Source organism: Macrobrachium rosenbergii, chromosome 21, assembly GCF_040412425.1.
Source record: "Macrobrachium rosenbergii isolate ZJJX-2024 chromosome 21, ASM4041242v1, whole genome shotgun sequence".
NCBI classification, from domain to species: Eukaryota; Metazoa; Arthropoda; class Malacostraca; order Decapoda; family Palaemonidae; genus Macrobrachium; species Macrobrachium rosenbergii.
This window is the reverse complement of record NC_089761.1, coordinates 22,092,052-22,115,643: the sequence shown is the minus strand read 5'-3', so window position 1 is coordinate 22,115,643 and position 23,592 is coordinate 22,092,052. Positions and strand designations below refer to the sequence as shown.

Below are 23,592 nucleotides of genomic sequence, written 5' to 3'. Positions count from 1 at the left end.
ATAATTAAATCATCCTGTAAATTTATTGATTTATTTTTTTACTCCGCATATAAAATTATCATATTTATTCATCCACTTATAATGATAAACCAGGACTATTCCGTAGGCTGATAATAGTCTCACCATCGTTATCACAATCATTATCTTCTCTTTCTCCCACTAGAAGGAAGTTTAGAGTGCCTCTTGAAGCCAGAGTTCGAGTGTATGAAGGGATTCTTGAGCTAAACCACCTTTATGGAAGTGATGTTTTAAAACTGAAATGCGAATAAAAGGGGGAAAAAATTGAGATGGTTATAAATGTTTGTCTATACATCTCCTTTTTAAAAATTCCAGACAATTAAATCATCCTGTAAATTTATTGATTTATTTTTTTACTCCGCATATAAAATTATCATATTCATTCATTCACTTATAATGATAAACCAGGACTATTCCGTAGGCTGATAATAGTCTCACCATCGTTATCACAATCATTATCTTCTCTTTCTCCCACTAGAAGGAAGTTTAGAGTACCTCTTGGAGTCAGAGTTCGAGCGTATGAAGGGATTCTTGAGCTAAACCACCTTTATGGAAGTGATATTTTAAAACTGAATGTGAATAAAAGGAAAAAAAAAAGTTGAGATGGTTATAAATGTTTGTCTATACATCTCCTTTTTAAAAAATTCCAGACATAATTAAATCATCTTGTAAATTTATTGATTTATTTTTTTACTCCGCATATAAAATTATCATATTTATTCATTCACTTATAGTGATAAACCAGGACTATTCCGTAGGCTGATAATAGTCTCACCATCGTTATCACAATCATTATCTTCTCTCTCTCCCACTGGAGGATTTGTATCTCACTGTTACCTTTCTCATTTCGCAGGCTTTATTTCTCTCTTGATTGTAATGAAGGTTTTAAGCGCCATAAAGCGGTCATGATGTTTTGTTACAGCAATTTTACAGCGCGGAATTAATTGCTGGGATGAAGTCATATTGTTCTTTATTGCACGTACTCTGCCTCACTAATTGTTTGCTTTATTTTATTAGACTTTTGTTTGACTGTTTATATTTTTTCGTGTTCTTTGCTGTTCATGTTAGTTTTTTTGTTCTCTTTCCTGTTATTTGGACAGAGCTTTCATTTACATTCTTGACAGATTTTTATTACTATATATTTTTATTTTCTTATTTATTTATTTATTTATCTAGTGTTGTGATCAGTACCATTCTCTTTTACCAAAGATTTTGGACCCAGGTTCGACTCCTGGACGAGAACGAGTGGATAGCGAGGCTCCGTTAGAAACCCATGGTGTGTTAGTTGACCTAAATAAAAAAAATTAGGCACCTGTAGAAGTAGAAGTATACCTTAGTTTTACCAGACCACTGAGCTGATTAACAGCTCTCCTAGGGCTGGACCGAAGGATTAGACTTATTTTACGTGGCTAAGAACCAATTGGTTACTTAGCAACGGGACCTACAGCTTATTGTGGAATCCGAACCACATTATAGCGAGAAATGAATTTCTATCACCAGAAATAAAAGTTACAGTATTGCGGTGGTCGCAAACATGGTTATAAAAGGGATGGGGGCTAGCAGCCTCATCCCAGAGGATTTGCTTAGAGCCTCTTCGTAGAAAGAGGGTATAACTTGAATATAGTATATATATATGTGTGTGTAAAATATATATATGTAAATATATATATGTATATATATATATATATATATATATATATATATATATATTATGTATTTAATGTATATGTGTGTGTATGGTGATGACGCTATCATTATCATCCGCGCACTACTGTAATGAAAATAAAAATTACAACATGGCGCCATACTTTGCGACTGACGCCCGGGTGAAATTATTATCCGGCCAAAGCACGATGTAATAATAGCCTCCGCCATTAAAGTCTCAATTACATCCGCCAGTTTTACGACCGCCCATATACCGGCCAAAATAGAGCTCTCTATTGCCTCAGGTGCATGGCGTGCGAATGCCTGGCATTACCCTCTGATTGTAAAATATCTGTCAGTGTGACAATCTGGGTCTTTTTAAAGTCTCTCCTCTCTCTCTCTCTCTCTCTCTCTCTCTCTCTCTCTCTCTCTCGTCGAGGACTGCGAATATCAAGAACGTGAAAGGCATGGGGGAAGTAATGGCTGTAAAGGGCTTGCTTGATAACTGAACCGGTTTTTATCGCATAAATAAGTATCTGCTTCCACTGTGATGAGGCTTGTTTGTTGTAGAAAATCTCTATTTTTTTTTAAATGGCTCCTACTACTGCTACTGCTCCTGCTTACGCTCCTGCTTCTGCTAATGATGATGATGATGATGGTGTCGCCAACGCGTTTTCTTATTTATAGAAAACGTAAGTCAAAAGAGAACAGTCGGCAACAGACTGCAAGACGCGCCCTCTCCCGCCGAGTGAAGGATAATCTTTTACTCTCTTTTGGTTTTGGTTCGACAGATTGATGTCACCGATGTTTTCAATGTTTTCCTTTTCATGCCCGGTCTCTCGCTGTGCTTTTATTTATATAAAAAAGTTTGGCTTAACAACTATTAAAAATACGTTCACCTTTAAGTTGAAGAGAAGAGCGTACCTGCCATCTCTTAGCTACAGTACATGTTGTCGTGTCGGCTATCAGTTACGTCTGTTCTTTTCGTCTTGATTCCCTCGAAGCTGAAGACGAAACGTAGATGGATTGATTGGTTTTTATTAACCAGGATAGAGCATCGTGCGTAGAAAGGTAATAATCGGATCAATGTTAGTAGTACAACTATTGTTCTTTTTCTGGCTTAGTGAGTATGCCGCCATTCCGGTCATTGACTGAGTGACGCCAGTTTGTAATATCAGATCGAGTCAATTCACAAAACACCGCTCCAGTATCACTGGGCAGTTTTCTTCTTTCCTGCTCTCCATGAATTCGCTCCCGTAGGTGGTAGTCCGTCAGTTGCACCTCATGGTCCACTGTGGGCATTGCCAAGTTCTTTACAGCGTCCTTCGGCTCTAGCAGCAACCCCTTTACATTCCTTTACTGTACACTCCTTTCATATTCTCTTTCTTCATCTGCCTACCCTCCTAACAATTGATTCATGAATTACACAGCAACAGCTGGGGTTTTTCCTCTGTACACTTTTAAAATCTTTTAATGTCAATTTACGTTTTCAGTGCTGAATGACCTCACTTAAGTCCCAGTGCTTTGACCTTTGTGGTACTATTCAGTCCATGAATTCGCCTTCTTTCACTGTGATATTCAGCCCTGGGTGCCTTCAGGTGAATACGGGCGTAGCTTGTTGTTACTAAACCAAAATTATATAATGTATACAAAATAAAAAGAAATAAACCATCGTCACGCGTCCAAAAGTGTATGACAAAATTAATGTTTTATAATTATTGTGTTTTCACTTATCGATAACGTAATATCTTCAAATTACTTGCAGTGACGCGGTCAACGCTGCGTGAATACGTTAATAATCTTTATGGCAAGTTTCTCTTTCTTCGCCTCTTGCCTTCTTCACGTATGATCTAGTTGCATCTTTCTAGGAATGTCATGAGGCTCAGAGACAAACTGTTTACATATTTTATCTTTATTTTCAATTGATTCTCAGTGAATTCACATTGGAGGCTGTGATTACACCAGATTGCACCTGAAGCGATGCGGGACATTAGGTGATAACTTATTGCATATGAGCAAACATACACATATATATTTGCATGTGTTTGTGAGTTATGTAGGTAATTGTGTATACATTTATAGATACAAAAGCAAGGAAATTGCGTGATACTTAACCAAGTCTTGGACCACACGGAAGATGTCAGTAAAGGTAAAAGTGAAAATGAATGGAGGATTACTGAACCAGGTTTTCCGTAAAAGAAGGAAAGTGGTTTATTGAAAATGCTCAAACAAAAAACTGCAACCTGAGAAAGTTGTTCATATGTAAATCATAAAAACGAATACATTTTTGAGGGGGGAGAAATGACAAGCGACCGAATTTTGGGAAAAAGTGAAAAGCTACTAGATTGTGTGAAAAAGGTTATTTATGCTTTAAGTTTGCTCAAGATTTGTTAGGGGTGGTTTGGATGTGTAGAGAGAATGTAAAGTAGTAAGATGATAAAAAAAAACTTATATATAGAAGACACTTTTGCAGTAAATTGAAGTCACTGGAAATGCAGAAGTAATGGAGTATCAGAATTTTACAAAGAAAAATCCCACTATCTTAAGACAGGAGAGAAAAAAAGGAATTGATTTGATGATGCTGTGTGTGTGAAGGAGTTAACGTGCTATTGTTGACCTTATGCGGAAACTAATCAATGAGTTTATAAATTTGAAAATATTTTTTTATTGGGTTGTTGTCCTTGATTTTGCTTTAGCATGTATAAGTAACAACTGTTTGTGATTTCACTTTTTAAAGGTCAGCTGCTTTTAGTATAAAACACACACACACATATATATATGTATATATAATATATGCATATATACATACACACATACAGTACACACACGCACACACATATACATATACATATATGTGTGCGTGCGAGTGTGTGTGTGTGTGTGTGTGATTTGTGCTTATTCACGTATATTATGTTCTAATCTTAACCCAAAGAGTTCTGGAAATCATAATCAAAGACATCTTGGATTCCAATCCATGTCACTCAGTTCCTCGACGTTTTCATTTGTCGCCATGTTTGTTTCCTCTTCTATATCGACTCTTTTGATCTTTTTCTCTTTCATTTCTGCTTTTGAGCCATCTTCATTTGACTCCAGTTCGCGCCCTTCTTCTTCTTCTTCTTCTTTTCCCCTTTTTTTCTTCTTCTTCTTCTTTTCCCTTCTTCTTCTTCTTCTTCTTCTTCTTCTTCTTCTTCTTCTTCTTCTTCTTCTTTTTGCATCGTCAATATATCCTTGTTTCTTTCGTCCCTTGTATTACTCGAACATCGTCATGCACCCTTTGGTACTCTCTCTCTCTCTCTCTCTCTCTCTCTCCTTTGTACCGTATACTGTTAAATGTCTATCCTTTGCCCCTTTTAGTGCACGAATGGTAAAAGAATGGAGGTCCGTATATTTGATCTTTCATTTTTATTTCGTCGTGTCTATAGTTATAAAGCCGAAATTTATCCGCCGATCTGATTAAATTATGTTTACCCATTTAGCGTCTTTACTGGAGAAATAATTTCCAGTGGAATGCCATTTCGGGGAATGTGTTGGATCGCATAATTTTCCAGACCAAGTTTTCTGTCACTGTTTTTTAATTCATTTTTTGGGTCCGCCTCTTGCCTGGATCTACAGCATTGGCTAAAAGTCATCGTGATTTTGATTATGTTATCGTGTGAAAGTATATTTCTACACTCACACACACACACACATATATATATATATATATATATATGCGCCCTTCCCTGCTTACTGTGTATATATATATATATATATCATATTTATATATCATATATATATATTTACATTTATTATCAACAGTCAACGTCTGTGTATTATATATATATATATATATATATATATATATATGTATATATATATATGTGTGTCTGTTTGTCTGTTTGTGTGTGTCCTCTGTCTGCATGTATTACAGCAATATTTTTTCTATGCTTCGTTGTTTAGTTTCTTTCTCGTTATCATTATGAAATTGTATAGACATTGCATATCTATATTGACTCATTGTAAACATTAGCAGGTAAAGGAGTGCGCTCTCTCTCTCTCTCTCTCTCTCTCTCTCTCTAGATACTGTTCAAGTAGCACGCAGCGGTGATGATGATGAGTGCCAATACATGTTTCTCCTTATTAAAGGACGTGAACCCCTTGAGAGGGGGAACTGATCACCGTCAGCTAACTTCGTTTCGTGTTGATGAATTTCCTGATGACTTACCGTTCCGTGTTTCTTCTTAGTTCCCACTCATACCTACTTAATCACGCTCAGTCTCTTTCCTCTTATTGGCAGACTCAGATCTCGATGATATCTGGATAGGGATGCGCAGTTTAGCCAAAGGCAAACGCCTCACGGCTCAATTAATTCAAATTGCGAAACTGCTAAGACATCTTAATTCAAATTGACAACTCCACCTGTAGGAATTAGGCGTCTCGTATGTTTTGAATTAGGATCTTCATTTCAGTAGATAAGGCTTGGCGTTGACTCTTCCTTCTACCGTATGGAACAGTGCCATCTTAACGAGTGGTGTTTGTTTCGTCGTTTTCATTCCGAAACCCCGGTGCACTGAAGGCATTACTTATGGTTCTTTGCAGCGTCCCTTCGGCCCCTAGCTGCAACCCCTTTCAATCCTTTTACTGTACCACCTTTCATATTCTTCCTTCCATTTTACTTTCCAACCTCTTCTAACAATCGTTTCTGAGTGCAGCTGCCAGATTCTCCTCCTGTTACGACTTTCTAACCTTTTACTCCCAGTTTTCCTTTCAGCGATGAATGACCTCATAGGTCCCAGCACTTGGCCTTTGGGCAAAATGGTATATTCTGTTCTACTCTTTTCATTCTGAAAAAGCTTAAATTAGACGACTCTGACTCATGGAAGTCCTGCGTCGGTCCCACGGATGCTGTCTACTTTTAGTAAATATAATATTATCATACAGTGAATATGTAATTGCAGTTGTCTTCAGGAATACGCGAGCTTTACGCAGAAAACGATTAAATTTCGAGATACTTTGTTATTATTTTTATTATTATTGTTTCAGTAGATGAAACCCATTTCCATGGAACAAGTACACAGGGGCCACTGACTTGAAATTCAAGCTTCCAAAGAATGTTGGTTTCAACCTCCCACAGCAGACCCCACACTGCAGCAGTAACAGATCATGATACAGAACCAGTGATTTTTCATCGCCCTGGGGGAAACGAACCAGCGGCAGCTGCGTGGCATGCCACGACACTAACCACTGTACAACCAGGGGGTCAAGCAAAGTTTCTAAGCTCTGCCGTCGATACTTCTCCTGAAAGCATGCATTTTATTATGTTACCTCCTAAAGTAACAAAGCGAACCTAACTCAACTGCTGTGGTTCGGATGAGTGATCGAAAGCCGGTCAGTAAGTTCCTGAGAGAGAGAGAGAGAGAGAGAGAGAGAGAGAGTGAATGAAGTGTTATCTAAGTGGGGCTGTTTACACAGCTGCCTCTCTCCATCATTAAATGTGTGGCCACAGTGTGAACGCCTTCACTCGCGAGGCCCCAACCAATTGCGTATGGCAAGGTGACAGACGCCCCAAGTATAGTCTCTCTCTCTCTCTCTCTCTCTCTCTCTCTCTCTTTACTTTATTGCAAGTCCTCTGAAAGCAAAATGTAATCTAAGCAATGCTTAAACATTTTGAGAAAAGAGAAAATCCCAATGTACCTTCATTACATCTGAATTCACAGAGAATTTTCTTGGAAAGAAAGATTCTACCGACGAAAAATCAGCATGTGAATAAAAATTAGGAAAAAGATGAAGTACCCTAAAGAATGATACAGAATAAAGAAAAACAGTATGGAAAATAATAACAAAATTGCAGCTTTGAATTGCTGAAAATGCTTTGCGAAATCATTCACAAACACTGCTATAAAATTTATCAAAAAAGGAAGCATTTCTAGGTTGAGAACGTTGGATATAAATCAGAGAAAACCAGTTGAATGTTTGGAGAAGTTGCGGAGACAGATTCCAACATGATTCCTGAGAAACATCAGGAGGATTTTCATAAGTATATAAAATCAGTCTACAAAGAAGATCTGAAGAAAAAAGGAAAGCTTAGATTAGCCACACTGTTTTGCCTTCTACTGTACCTTGAAGAGGGCAAACAAATGGCAAAGGGGGTGTACTAAGTAATGACGACAGATTGGGACCTTTCAAAGAAAATTTAACGAGACACTTATAAGGAATAAAACTACCAAATTATATAGTTCGACCGTAAGGATTGCCAAAGGACAAAGGTCATCAACTGGAAAAGTCTTGACAAGGCGCTATACAAAATTAAGTAAGTGCATACAGTGGTATATACATATGAAATACATAAATGTACAGTACAGTTAGCATGTGCTCATACAAACATACACACACACACACACGTACTGTACTTACATATGTCAGCTGAAGCCACAGGAAAAGTTGAAAAAGAAGCGACAGAGTGCCAGGTGCTTTCGCGTAATTAACACATCTTCGGGACAAAACGTGAAGACCCCATAGTGCCGTCAGTGCACCGCAACTGTAGGCATTACTTCAGGTTCTTTGCAGCTTGCCTTCGGCCCCTAGCTGCAACCTCTTTCGTTACTTTTGCTGTGCCTCCTTTCATATTCTCTTTCTTTCCACCCTCTCCTAACAATTGATTCATAAAACCGCTAGTCTGTAAAAAAAATTATTAAATGATGATCTCAAAACTTCACTATTTTATCTATAATAAGAATGTCTAATGTCCACATACCAGAGCTCAGACGTAAAAGCTTTCAAGGGTAAGTCTATATAAAAGCAGAGTCAGTTATATTCCTGCCAACATAATCATTACAAAATACAAGACTAGAAACTCACAAAATAACTGCACAGTACACACACACATATACACACACACACACACACACACACATATATATATATATATATATATATATATATATATATATATATATATATATATATATATATATATATATATATATATATATATATATATATATATACATATACAGAGGGAGAGTTTCACAATTCAAATCAGTATTGTTGATTTAAAAAATGAAGGACAACAGGATCTAATGTATGTAAACTAGAATTAGAATGAGATTAATGTCCTGTGCATGGAAAATACAGACAGAATACACCGTAATCCTTCCTCCCGTTAACTGGTAGAGTAACTTTTTAATGTGAATGTTAATTGCACTCCTGAGATCACCACTTGCTACATTATATTAACGTTGAGTAATTCTTTCGTGCATCATTTTGATAGAGTGTCATCTGTATTATCTTATAGTATCCACAGGATATCCTACACATAACACCTGTATGATAATTCGGACTGTTGCAAATAAAGTACAGCCAATTGTGGAAGAGATGGGAAAGGATCATTGACTTGGTGAGAGGTACATAGATATTCAGAAAAAATGGTAAAAAGATTAGCATAGGCTAGGTGAAACGACGAATCAGCGTATTTAGAGATGGTTTGGTTATGTGGAAAGAATGGAGGACGAAAACTTACAAAGAAGGACTTAAGGGGGGTAGTTTCAGTTTCTACCTAGGGTCTGATCAAATGCATCAGTGTGACTAACAATTTAATTGTAGGATACTATTACAACTTAGGCTTGTTCCTAGCAGCTGAAGTTCATTTCTGGAATAAAAAAATAAAAAAAAACAGACAGTTTAGTATACCAGTATATATTTGCTAACTACTCTAAAAGTAATTGTGATAAATAAGGTGGTAAAGATTTCCAGTAACCAAAAAGTATATAGGAGATACCAAAAAAAAAAAATATATGTTATTACTTATTCTAACTGCTGTTTTATGTGTAAATGATTTATTTTTCTTATAGAAATTTTTATTATGTACAAAAATTCTATTACTTTATTCAGTGTACCTTGAAAATCTGATATTACAGCCAACTAACTGACACTTTAAAATTTCCTTTCAGTATCTTCTAATCTTTCACACAGCATCTGAGAATCTTCTGGTTTACAAATTGGAGATGGATTCATTGCATATTGGAATGAAACTGTAAGCCTTCTACACTTAAATGTTTAGTGACAAATTGATTTTCATACTCCAGGCATCACTAATTAACTGTCTGCAGTGAACAATAATGCAATTTACATTAGAATAATTAACTTAAACATTTGGAAAGAATCAGCAAAAGAGCTAAAAAGGGATTAGTATTCAATATACATGTATGTACATTACATGCATATACTGTATATCTATATATATATATATATATATATATATATATATATATATATATATATATATATATATATATATATATATATATATATATATATTCATGATGTTGCCTTTGTAATACATATATCCTCCTATAATTTTGACATATTAACTTTTTCATGTGTTATGTGTAATGATAATGATTGTTGAAGTGTCATATTTACTTTGGCATCAGATCTCAAAAGAACTAATGATTAAATAACTTTAATTGCATAATTTAGAATTGATAATACAATTTTAATAGTAACATAGTTTAGAATGAATAATGTCTTTCTTGATAAAAGTGTAGTATGAACACGTGTGTGTCCAGCAGACTTGTTTCATTCAATTGTCATCAGTTGAGATAAGAGAGACGCTTTACTTCGGGTTGATGTGATGACAGGTTGGGATAACAAATGCCGATTCGTCCCATACGAGCTCAAGACGAAGTGATTTCATGTTGTTACATGCATTGTTCAAGTCACGTACGCCACTTTGAGAGAAAGAATACGTGTCTTGACCAGATGCACCACGTTTTGTAAGATTGCGTTCAAAACGTTTTGCGGGGAGGAAGTAACTTTCCTTCTAGAAATTTCTCCATTGTATCTCGCACCCAAAATGCTTTAATGACGTCAGCTCCCTGCTTTTAGAACTTCCCTTTTGTATCTCTGAGACCAATTAGTTTGGTTCCCTCTCTCTCTCTCTCTGTCGTTCTTAGAAAGAGATTACTTTTAACGTGAGTGTTTTGTGGTCACGTATTAGCATTAACTTTGAGATCTGAATTTAGTAAAGTTATTTAATTTGTAACGCGCCTGGTAAAAAGTGTGTTTTTGTGGTAACGCAGCTGCAGCAAGTGATTTTACAGGAGGTTTTCAAGTTTGTGTAAGGTAATGTAAATTTACTTATTAATACCATGGTATGATAAGTTAGGAAATTTTGACCGAGTGAAATCATTATTGATAAATCATATGTGTATTTTTGTGTGTTTTTCTATTTACAATCTCTTCTTATTTTCACATTTTTTATGTTTGTAATGTAACATTTATTTACGTAGCAATTTAAATATTTCTTGGTAATTGAACATTACATACTTGATTTAATATTTCATTTATTAAGATTTTCTTTTAAAATCTTGAGTAATTCTTGATAGTTTAAATTTTGCTTGATTAATTTAAATTCCTGATAAAGTTTTTGTGAGTTAGTTTTGTTTCATAATTTAATTCAAGAATTAATGAAGTGTTGTGTTATTTTCAAGTAATAATAAAATTTTTCAGATTGTGAATTCTAATTATAAACTTTGAATTTAAAATAAATTTTTTTATTTAACATTTTAGAAAAACAGTGTTTCATTTATTGATCACCAGTAATAGGATTGATTGTGTGTATAAGGCAAAGTGATAAACATGTTTTTTGTTCTTTTTTAGTTTTGCTAAAGTGAATTAAGACCAGGGAAACAGTTAGAGTTGTTTGATGGGAGTGATGCCTGTAAAGTCACCAATTCGCGCCAGGATAGTGTTCGCGGCGCCATTAATTAAGTCTCCGCTGAGCTTGTTTTCTTTGGTGACTTCCGTTTTCTTCAAGCTCAATTAGTCACGCCTAAAACGTGCCAGGTCACGCATTTTAATCATTTTACTTTATGGTATTTATAAATGTCACACATTGTGTATCACATGTTTCTTCATTCACAGGCATCAAGACTGTATCTATATTGTAGCTCTGTATATTTTGTATTGTAATTTGTACTTTCGTTCACTGCATATTATTGTTTATTGTTTTTCGACCTCAGGTCACAGTCAACCCATTGTCTCTCACGGCCGTCATCGGCCGCAATATAAGCCGCCTGGATCTGTAATAAAGCAGCAGTAACCTTTACCTGCTCGTTTCTTTGACACCTACAGTGGTGACCCTCGAGTATCCCGAGCCATTAGCGACTCACACACGGCGACTCAGTCTTGGCTCCAGGATTTCTCCAAAACGCCTTAGCTGCCTAAAACACGCGCCGTAACCAGCGTTTTGAGCGTGCTGACTCTGCACGCGCATTCCCCACCAGCCGCCACTAAGCGAAACCACACGGCGCACGACAGTGCGCGACTGACGCCGACAGTACCCCACTCCAGCAAGGGGTCAAAGGGCGAGCATGGACGCGGATATCCTCCTTCATGCAGTTAAACGCGACCTCGCGACTCCGAGGTTTACCTACCTCCCATCAGCAGCCGCGCCCACCAAGATCGAGGCCCTCCCGCAACTCCACACCAGCGCAACACACGACGGCCGGGCAACACAATCGCGGGCCGCCTCACCGTAAAGCTGCCGCCGTTTACGCAGGGGAACCCATCGAGGTGGCTGCGCAGGGTGAGAGCCACTTCAGAATCGCGACCTCACGGACGAAATCCTACAGGCCGACACAGTGCCCAACGCCCTTCCGAGGACGTACAACAAACTCATCTCGCGAAAGTACCAAACACTCACCTCACATACAGCACCACAAAAGTTCCTCCTCGAAGCTTGCTCCCTGCCCATCGCCAGGCGGGCGCCCGTGCTATCGACCTTGCCAATAATCCACGCCACGACCTCAATCCAAGAGACGCTTGGGGCATGGTCGTATCTCCTGTCAACACCAGTCTCGGGTGGCACAAAACAAGTGGCAGGAGATGGCTTCATAATGGAAATCTTCCTTCGCCAACTCCTCCCGAAGCACGCAACCAGATCGCTCACCCCTACACCATGCCTGTCGAGGACCTCATAGAGGCGCACAACACCTCACAGACTCGTCAAGGCTTCACAGCAAAACGGCCACACAGCCGGTCAGTCCTCCGCCCAGCCTGAAGAGGAGGCGAGCAGCCCGCCAACGCCATCGCCAACAGACGTCCACCGAACCACAGCAGACGGTGGTCCCCGGCTTCTGTCGCTACCACAAGTGGTTCGGAAGGCGCCGAAACTGCCTGCCGCCCTGCTCGCTCAACTGCTCAAAACGGGGGTGTGGCGGGTTAGCAGGACAGGCCGCCATGGCAGCCGAAGAACCCAGGGCCTCAAAAATGCAGGTTTTTCACCGTCCACGACACCGCTCCGGCAGGATGATGCTGGTCGGCACAGGAGCCTTTAAGTCGGTCTTCCCAGCATCCAGAGAGGACCGCAACCAGACACCAGACCCGGCCGCTTCCCTGACGGCCGCCAACGGAACCCCATCCTCTCCTCGGCACCAGGCTCCTGTCGATCTCCATCCTTGGCCAGAGTTACTCCTGGGACTTCATCGTCGCGATCGTGGAACCCCACTCCTGGGGCCGATTTTCTGGCGACTTCGCCTGCTAGGTCGGCGTGGGGCGCAAGCGCCTCGATACCGACTCCTGCCGGTCTCTCCCGTTAACGGCGGGACCCAGACCCACCATCAGCGCCGCCGCCCCACCAGTATGCACACCTTCTGTCGGAGTTCCCTGAGGTGTTTAAGCGAGCTTCGCCTAAGTCCCGGGGCCCCAGCCAAGGGCATATACCACCATATAGTGACTAAAGGGCCCCGACACATGCGGTTCATGAGGCTTCCCCCTCAGCGCCTCGGGAGGCGAAAAAGCATTCCGGAGATGGAACGGATGGGCATCTGCAGGAAAGCCTCCAGTCCACATGGGCCTCCCCCTCCACATGGTGCAGAAACCGGACGGCTCCTGGAGACCCTGCATGGCGACTACAGGCGGCTCAACATTGCAACGGAGCCCGACCACTACCCTCTGCCCAATATGCAAGACCTCACGGCCTCCTTTCACGGGCCAAAATATTCACTAAATTGGACCTTCTTAAATCTTATTTCCAGGTACCTGTTGCGCCAGAGGACATACCAAAGACAGCCATCATCACGCCCTTCGGGTCCTATGTGTTCGCCTTCTCCACCTTCGGGCTGAGGAACGCCGGGCCACCTTCCAGCGGCTCATGGACAGCATCCTGGGGGGACCTAAAATTCTGCGTCTGCTACGTCGACGACATTCTCATATTTTCCAGGTCTCACAGCGAACACCAGAGGCACATCAAAGCAGTCCTCCAGCGCCTCCAAGAAAACGGCCTCGTCGTCCGTTTTGACAAGTGTACCTTCGGCGTCCCAGAAAGCAGAATTCTGGGTCACGAGGTGTCTCCGACAGGCGTCCGCCCTCTTACATCGAAAGTGGCAGCCGTGGCAAGTTCCCCGACACCCACCTCCATCAAGGCCGTCCAGGAGTTCCTTGGGATGGTAAACTTCTACAGGGCGGTTCATCCCGGGATGCGCACCACGGCCCCTGACGGAAGTCCTAAAGGTCAACAAGTCCCTGTCTTGGGACCCAGCCAGCAGCAGGCCTTTTCCCTGACGAAGGCTGCCCTCACCAAAGGCAACCGCCTTGGCACACCAGGATCCCAAGGCTCCCTCCAGCTGACGACAGACGCCAGTAACGTTGCCCTGCGGTGCTGTTCTGGAGCAAATCATCAACGGCGCCCCAGCCCATCGCCTTCTTCAGCAAGAGTTCAGTCCGCAGAGTCCGCTACAGCACCTTCGACAGGGAACTCCTGCGCGATGTACCGCGCAGTTCGGCACTTCAAGTTCCTCCTGAGGACGCCTTCACAATCTTCACAGACCACCAGCCACTGGTTCACGCCTTCACGAAGCAGGGGACGCATGGTCTTCAGACAGCAGCGCCACCTCTCAGCCATAGCCGAATTTACCTGTTCCGTCAGGTACCTCCCGCAAGAAAAATCCCGTAGCAGACGCCCTCTCCAGAGTCGAGTTGAACGCAGTGCAGCTTGGTGTAGATTACCAGGACCTTGCCAGAGAACAGGCCGCTGACCCAGAAAAACCCCAGCATACCGCACCGCCATCACATCCCCTCAAGTGGCGGACGACCCTCGCCCGGAGGCCCCAGCCTGCTCTGTGACATCAGCACAGGCCAGCCCCGCCTCTTTGGTTCCAGCCTCACGCCCGCCAGGTATTCGACATCATTCACGGCCTCACCCCCTCCGGCAGGACCACGCCAAACTGCTTTCAAAAGTTCGTCTGGCACGGGTGCAAAAGGACGCCACAGCCTGGGCAAAACAGTGCCTGCAGTGCCAGACCAGTAAAGTGGGTCGTCAGCAGTCGGGGTAGGCGAGTTCCCACAGCCAGGGCGCCGCCGGCCACATCCACATCGACGCCGTCGGGCCCTTCCCCATCAGGCGGATCCAGATACCTCCTCACGGTGGTAGACCGCTCGACGAGGTGGCCCGGCCACGCCATGCAAGAAGCCACCGCCAGCGCGCGTCGCCGAGGCCCTGCTCTCCAGTTGGGTTAGCCGCCGGGCGTCCCCGACCATCACAACCGACAGGGGCCCCGCTTCCTCTCCGAGCTGTGGTCTGCCCTGGCTCAACTGCTGGGAACCACGCACCACACCACCACAGCGTACAACCCAGCGCCAACGGCCTGGTTGAACGGTTCCACAGGTCCCAAAGTCATCCCTCATGGCCCGCTGCACCCGCCGAGGACTGGAAACATCAGCTGCCGTGGGTCCTCCTCGGGTTGAGGACCGCCCCAGAGCCGACGGCACCCCATCCGCAGCTGAACAAACCTATGGGAACCCCTCGTGGTGCCGGAGAGCTCGTGGACGGATGGTCGCCACTCCTCATCTCTGCAGAGGCCTCGCGACGTGGCCGGGTAAGTTCGCCCCTGCAGGCGCTCATACATCGACAGACAACCACCTTCGTGCCGCCACAGCTGTCATCCGCCACCACGCTTCGTCAGAGTCGACGCCCGTCCGTCCCACCACTAACTAAGCCCCACAGGGGACCCTTCCGGCGTGCTGGAGCGGAACAGCAAGGTTCCCGCTGGCACTCCCAGGCAAAACGACTGGGTTTCCATAGACCGGCTAAAGCCGCTTCCTGTCGGAGAGTCCGGCAGCGACGCAGCACCCTTCCGCCCAAACGCACTCCACGCCCTCACCCCGCGCAGGCGCTTGCCGCCCCAGGAAGGGACCGCCAAACAGCAGCCTCCACAGGCGGAGGCCCCTCAGTTATCTTCAAGGAGCTCACGGCACCCTTCAGCGTCCCACCAGGTACAGGGATTAATCAGACGCTGTCCCTCGTCTTGGGGGGAGTATTTGTAAAGTCACCACCCGGGCGCCAGGATAGTGTTTTCGGCGCCATTAATTAAGTCTCCGCTGAGCTTGTTTTCTTTGGTGACTTCCCGTTTTCTTCAAGCTCAATTAGTCACGCCTAAAACGTGCCAGGTCACGATTTTAATCATTTTTACTTTATGGTATTTATACTTTAATGTCACACATTGTATCACATGTTTCTTCATTCACAGGCATCAAGACTGTATCTATATTGTAGCTCTGTATATTTTGTATTGTAATTTGTACTGCTTCACTGCATATTATTGTTTATTGTTTGGACCTCAGGTCACAGTCAATTCCATTGTCTCTCACGGCCAAGGTCAGTCGGGCCGCAAATATAAGCCGCCTGGATCTGTAATAAAGCAGCAGTAACCTTTACCTGCTCGTTTCTTTTGACACTTACAGCCCTTTTACTCTAGAATATTTCTAGTTTAATTTTTGATACCTCACATTCTGATAAACTTAGTTTGATTTTTTCAAGTGATAAATAAGTTTTCATAAGGGATCACTGTTACCTTTAGAGTACTCAGTCGTAATAATTAATGTTATGAGAGTTCAGGTATCTGGCTGAAGTGAGGTATATTTTTGAATTTTGAAATTAGTTGCGTAATAACCAGGTACTTGATAAACATCGTGGCAATACATATATATTATGAGAGAGAGAGAGAGTCTTTTTACTCTTATCAAGAAGCGTTCTGTGAAATTTAAAAGCCCATAAAACCATTAACACAACAAAAGCACCAATTTTGAGTTTCAGTACATCGATCCTGATCACTGAGGACCAGGTTGGATTAATATAAATTTCTCTACCACTGTCATCTAGCATTATATATATATATATATATATATATATATATATATATATATATATATATATATATATATATATATATATATATATATATACTGTGTGTCTGTATGTTTGGAAGTAGCTATTCTTTGACATCCAATTTACTGTTTGTTGCAGGTGTTTTCTCAAGTAATTGAAAGTTTTTTACGTACTTTTTCTCTAAGGAGTAGCTCCTTTTGAAGGTGTTTGAACGAGAATTATTTTTTAAATTATAAAACTTATATAAGTTTGTGAGCCAGACCTTACCAAATTTTCTGTTTTCGAATAGAGACTGAAATGATAAATACTTCTGGTCTTCAGAATATTATGAAAAAATACTTAGATCATGTTGTTTTGTTGAAAGTTTTTCGAACGATAAACATTTTAATATATAAATAAGCCAGACCTTATCAGAGTTCCTGTTGGTATTAAACCGGTATGTATCCACCTTCGTCACCTTCTTCGACTTCAAGGTGCTATTTTTTCTATAGTACTAAACATGGCGCAAGTTCATTGAGATACCTTGTTTAGTACTAGCCCCTCGGGGGATCAAAGTATTATATACACCCATTTCTATATTGTGTGGTCGACAAATTATATTAATCTTCGTGCGGCCGTCTACTTTATTAGTTTACTTAAGCATTAGTTTACCCTGGACTTGACAAAGGTGGGAACACGCCGTGTTAATAGGCCTACCGTTTCTGTTTTCGTATGAAGACTGAAGTGCCAATGTACGGTAAAAGTTAAAGTTGTTTGGTTTCAGTTCTCCACCACCTTAAGGTAGTCTGAACATTTACTGGATATTAAGAACATGTTGAACAATATCGAAAATTATTAAGGTGAAACATGAAACAAATTGCTGGGCACAGATCTAGTGTTTTTCTGTAGAGGAAAGCTCTGTGATTCGGGAAAGGCGGAAACCTTGGCTACCAGACCAGCCTGCCCTGCCCTGGTGGTCCCGCAAGGTACCTACCGCCGCTCGATGAGAAGAAACACACCATATTGAATTTCGTTGACCCACGCCCGTCGTTATACACCTGAACTGTAAAAAAACGAAGGAAAACATTGAGGAGGGGTTGTAAGTATATCTATCTCAGGTTATTGTTTGCGGTAGATCCGTAAGTTGAGCAGTTGGAAGCTGTCAGTCGACATTTATTATTAACTTAATAGTTGTAATTCAGTTGTGCCCGGTCGCCTAGCAGCCGATTGATTAGGGACAGTTCTTGTAGGCCCATTAGGCCTAGCGTGGAATTTCCTCTGCCTGACATTTGAAGGTTTTAATCCAATGCCCTTTTTTATGATTGGTTCGTGAGTACATGCATTGCTAGGCCTGTCCAGCGTAACATTTATCGTAGGCTTAGGCAATGCCTAGGATGGGCGTCAAGGAATTGGAGTAGCCTAGAAATGTTGTGTCCTGGGAGCATAGCCTAGCTTGGCCCACCAATCATAGGTAATGATTACTGTACTGATCGTTATCATTGTAGTTGATCATTACCTCAGCTAAGGTTAGGGCTAGACCTGTTTCTGCTTGTTGCAGCTTGTTCAAAAGTGTATTAAAGACATAGGCCTATAGCAACAGGGATGCATCCTAACCTAACGTATCCTAGGGTGCAAACGTGATAATGTCCATAGGAGAACAATAGGCCTCTGTGCACAGCCATTCTGCAGTCTTACCACCTTAGCTTTTACAGTCTAATCCTGACTTACTGTAGCACAATTCATTGTTGTAGGCCTATCAAGTTTTCAAGAACTTTACCTCGGTGCATATGACAGGCCTCGGACAGTTCTAGCTATGATGGCCTGATTTTGGATTCGACTGAAATTTTTCAAAGCCACAATGTTTTGTATGGATCAGATGAAACATTTAAAAGAAGCGCTACAGTTTAGGTGGCCAAGGCTGTGGTGTAGGTTCGACTAGGAAACTGGTGGGCCTAATACAAACGAAACTTTTCCTTGTAAGTGCCAGGTCCTGACCTAACCAGATGTAACCAACTTAACTCTAACATAGGGCGCGTGTCCGAACCTGGCGGCCTGGACCCCCAGAAAGCGTGGGGTTGCTGGGTCGCGGAACTACTTACTGGGCGGAAAGTTGTAGCGTGGGCAGGGGTTATGCCACCTGGCAACCGAAACTGTAAACTACCCCCACTTAAAATAGGCCTATGCACATAGGTATATGTGATATATTAAATAGTGAACAAGTTAAAAGAGCTGCTCTGTTTATGTTGCATAGGCCTACAAATATGGTAATTCCTGAGGAAGAGCCCACGTGGAGATACTGTTCAATAAGGAAATTTTTTCCTGAACTATATAGAAATGGTTGTACAGACACTACCGTACATACGAACGAGTTACGTCTGAACGATCGTTCGTATCATGAATTGTTTGTCACACCTATTTAAGTGCCATAGGATATAAAGTCAATAGAGTACTGAATGTTTTTTTGTCCTAAAACACAATACAATACTTCATTCTACATACAGTGCTGTCTGTATTATGTAGAGTAGTGGACTTTATTAATTGTAACTAAGCAGAATAGGTAATCAGAACAAAATTTAAACTTAAAAGTGGCAAAGGAGCTCTCTGAACAGTTTTAATTTATAATCATGTTTGTTCATATCTGAATGTTCATAAGTAGGTTAACACAGATTTTAAATTTATGTTAATCCTCAAGGAGCTGGTACTAAACATGGCATCCATGAGCTTTTCTCTGTTTAAACATAAACAAAAGATGGTAAATTTTTTAGTTATCTCACTTGTATTGCATTATATACACCTTCACTACATTGTCTGGTCAAAAATTTTATTAAACAGTGTCTTAGCACAGAGCTCTTCCCTAGAATTACCGACTGCACTTTTAAAAATCAGTTTCATGTATTTTTCAGATGCTTTGCTGACTGGTCTTTACAAATATAATGAGAGCACAAATATAATTAGAGTTTTGGTTTTCTCTGATAAAACTTACAAACAGATACTGTGGGTCTCTGCCTGTTCATAATACATTTTAGATGTAGTTAGATCATCCATACATATATACAATATACCGTGTACTCTGTCTGGTTATGCTTAGGATAGTTCTGATAGTATTGGTCATCTACCAGCTTGTCTGGTTTTGCTTAGATAGTTCTGATAGAGTATTAGTCATCTACCATCTATTTTTCAGTCAAAATATGCTTAAAACAACAGTATACCATCATTGGTTCTTGAGTTGTTAAGACAAATTCTCAAGATACCAGAAAAATGAACATGTTTCAAATTGGTATCTCCTATTTTATACAGTATAAAGAAACCAATCTATCACACAGTATCAGTTACATTTGTATGTGCACATGATATACCTGTTTTGTGAGTTTCATCAGAAACAAAAGTCAGTGTTTTGAGAGTTTTGAATGACCCCATAAGCAAACACCTCAGAGGCTAGGCCAAAAGCTAATCTGTCAGTTTCAGCCAGATCGACAGTGTTTAACGGGTCAAAAGTTAAAATGTGTGAATATTTATATTGGTTAATTAGTCTAGCTATAATCCTCATTTCCATCCTAAGTTTCATTTATTTTAGATGAAGCTAGCCTTGTGCTGGTACGGACTCTTGCTCGAGGACAGCCTGTAATCATATGGTTTCCACTCATACTCTTGTGAGATTGTCACACATTCTGGCTCTCATTTCTTACCCAGTCTTCTCCAAGACCTAGCAACTCCGTTGCTGTCGGTAAATTATAGATTATTATAAAACTGGAATTTCATATAATATTTCTGCGTTACCTTTCTATCTCACCAGTTGCAGTAAATTTTTTTTCAATGTCAAAATTATCACAGATACTTTTGTTATGATTTTTTGTATTTATTTATGAATACACCTCTTGCAGTTTCTGAGTTAGGGTGTTTAGCCACCAAACTCAAATTTTCATGGATAGCCTTAACGTAAGCTGGAGTGGTTGTTGAAGCCTGGAAACAAGGTTTTCAAATCTTGTGGTCTCGTGCAGGGTTGTGGGCAATCACCAATGCATGCTTATCTTGTAATGGAGACTACTGAGTAAGCAGGATGGATTGTCTCAAGATCATGAGCAATAATGATCTCCCTTCTCTACAAGTTCCCAGTCATGTAGGTTAGGTATACTTAACTTAATGTAGGTGAGCAGAACAGCATGTAGGTGTAGCCTCCCAGTGTAGCCCAAAGGTTTGGTACTGATGAGTAAAAAGATTGGGAGCTTTCTGTTTAGTCATGTGGTGGACAGGTTGGTCGTTGTTGTTCCCCACACCTCGAACAGCCTCTCTGCTATGTGCTTGTGCAGCAACCACTCCATCCCCATGACCTGCCCCTTGCAACTTAATTGGTCAGCCAGTAAATTCTGAGAGCCCAGGGCGTATCAGGCTAACAACTCAATTGCATGGTAAGCAGCTCACTTATGCAGCTGCCGCGCTGATACACAAGGGGCTAAGGAGACTGTCCCCCACCACTCGACTCCATTTGTTGACATGACACTACAGTCATGTTGTTCATCAGCACTATTGAGTATTATGTCATCTGATATCAAAAGGCGTGCAGCTCTAGTAATGCTGCTTACATCATCAGGTTGTTGACTTGTGGATGAGAGTTCTCCAGTGTACATCCTGAAGATGACAAGCCATTCACAGAAATAGGCTAAATCAAATAATGTTCATTTTGTTCTAACATGAGTGTTTTTCATTCATGCTGTGGGGGCAGGGTAAGGAAAATACTTGGGTAGTAAGTATGTTTTATTGTACATTGGCTCTCAAGAAATGTGCCTGTTCTGTTGGAGCAATAAGTGAAAACCTACATAGATAAATTAGATACGCAATTTGTGTTTTGATATTTGTTAAATGCCAAGATCTTCTGAAATGGGTTGGTATCTGTGGAAAGGAATTTAAGGCAGGTGTAGATGAGGCTTAGGGTAGAATTCTTATTAGAGGATTAGAAAAATCTGGCCATGGATACAGATTCTGAGAGGTGCAAATAAAATGGGATTTCATAAATATTAAATGAATGGAAATGAAGCAGTTGAAAGTTGAAGGTGTTCTTGGCAAAATAACTTCTGAAATTCAAGCCGGTTCAGTCTAAACGCCTTTTTACCCTATATTTTGCCTTTAACATCATCTCTCTCCCCATTGAGATGAGAGCAAATGTATGCTGGTGCAGGTATAGAGATTTATTCAGAAATCTTTTATGGGCCTTTGTAAAAAAATATTAAACCCTCAGATTACATATTAAACCCTTAGATTACAGAAAGCAGAAATACTGTACATAAGACTGAATGTTTGATTGTAGAAAAAATAGTGGTAATAGAAGAAGGGTGAATGTTGAGAACCTCGGCATCCAAAGTACTGTAATCAGTGTTTCATATTTAGTAAAAGATTCAGCATTGGTGGTTTAGAACTTTAGATCCTTAAAAAAATGTGCCCAAAGAGTGAATCTTGGTGCTAAAGATATTCCTGTTTAGTAAGTGCTAAATTTGCTATAACAGGAATATTGGTAAAGAATAAAATTAAATGAGAATTTTTGTCTTTCAGGTGAGGTCTTGCAAAGTTACTTGACCAGAATCAGACACAGGGTAAGTAAACTGAAAATATTTGCAATCCATAAATTACACTGCCATAACCATGGTTCAGTGCTTTGCAGGTTCTGCAACAGTCAGCAATAATGAAGAGAAGCATGGCATTTGTGTAAAGGTGTAAATATCCCTAGTTGTTAGAAGAAACTAACCCTAGTACCACCCCCAGACAATTTAGTTAACCAGTTTCTGACTGGGATACAAACTAATCATACCTAACCAAGTTTGCAGAATCCTGGTCCTTACCTGACACCCTTCCCCTTCTCTAAAATTAGTGTCAACTTAGGTCTAATGGCTAATGAGAGCATGAGGTATAGTAAATTGTCATTGTCATTAGATTCTTCAAGCTTATGGGGTTAGGTCTTGTGTTATATTATTGTGGATGTAATCTGAATGCTAACAACACTGGTTATATGCATAAATGATGATAATAAATCCTAACTATTAGTATGCCTTTGCACTGATTCTTGTCATAAATGAAAGTTTGTGCATTAACAAAATGGAAAGAAAAAATACAGAAATATCATACTCCATCTAGGTGTTACACTATAAGGATTTAATGCTTTTGATCCTCATAATGTAGTTCTTCCAGTGCTACCATTCTTATTTTATGTTCGTAAGATCTATAAGAGCACCCTCTAGGCTGCAAAAAGAAGGCATGACAAAAGTAAAATCCCCCAAATTAACTATGGGAGGAGTAAGATGAATGTGAATATACATTCATCGTACACAATCTATAGGCTTAAATGTTATAAACCATTTGTGAATACTGTACGTAAATTTTAGATCTATAAAACACTTTTTAAGTGTAACTGTCCATTTGGTGTTATTTGCCTTTTCAGTTCCAGATACTCCCATATCCTTCAGTAATTAGTATTAAAAAATCCTTTTAGTTTAAATATATTTCTCTCTCTCTCTCTCTCTCTCTCTCTCTCTCTCTCTCCCTTCCTCTATAGCCAGAATTAATAACACGGCTCATTAAGGATTAAAAAAGTATCTGGTGTTGTAAGGTAGCTTTTATGAAGTATAAAGATGTTGAGGATTGCTATGAAAAGCATAACAAACATTTGACAAATTTTGTGTTTCGTGACGAATTTTTATTATATCTTCCTTGAATGGTTTAATGGGAGCATTTCCTCCACATTCCATTTATTTTGTAAAACTTGAATGGACTGTGTCAAGGTTAATCATTCTCAAGGTTGATTATCAGCGTTCTACAGC

At 40.7% G+C, this 23,592-nt stretch overlaps 1 protein-coding gene across 4 annotated transcripts in view; it reads left to right on the top strand.

The window, feature by feature from the left end:
• Positions 1–23,592, top strand: part of LOC136849807 (zinc finger protein on ecdysone puffs-like) — a 520,057-nt gene that overhangs the window by 450,354 nt on the left and 46,111 nt on the right. The window contains exons 1-2 of one of the 4 annotated variants that reach the window (XM_067123239.1): positions 17,297–17,885; positions 22,331–22,371. Coding sequence is in view for 1 of the 4 variants with exons in the window: in XM_067123238.1 (XP_066979339.1) it covers positions 22,331–22,371 (41 nt within the window). In the remaining 3 variants the exon portion in view is untranslated. Of the gene's footprint in view, positions 1–17,296; positions 17,886–17,950; positions 18,258–22,330; positions 22,372–23,592 lie in introns of those variants that run through there. The other 3 variants (XM_067123240.1, XM_067123241.1, XM_067123238.1) reach the window with 3 other exon arrangements.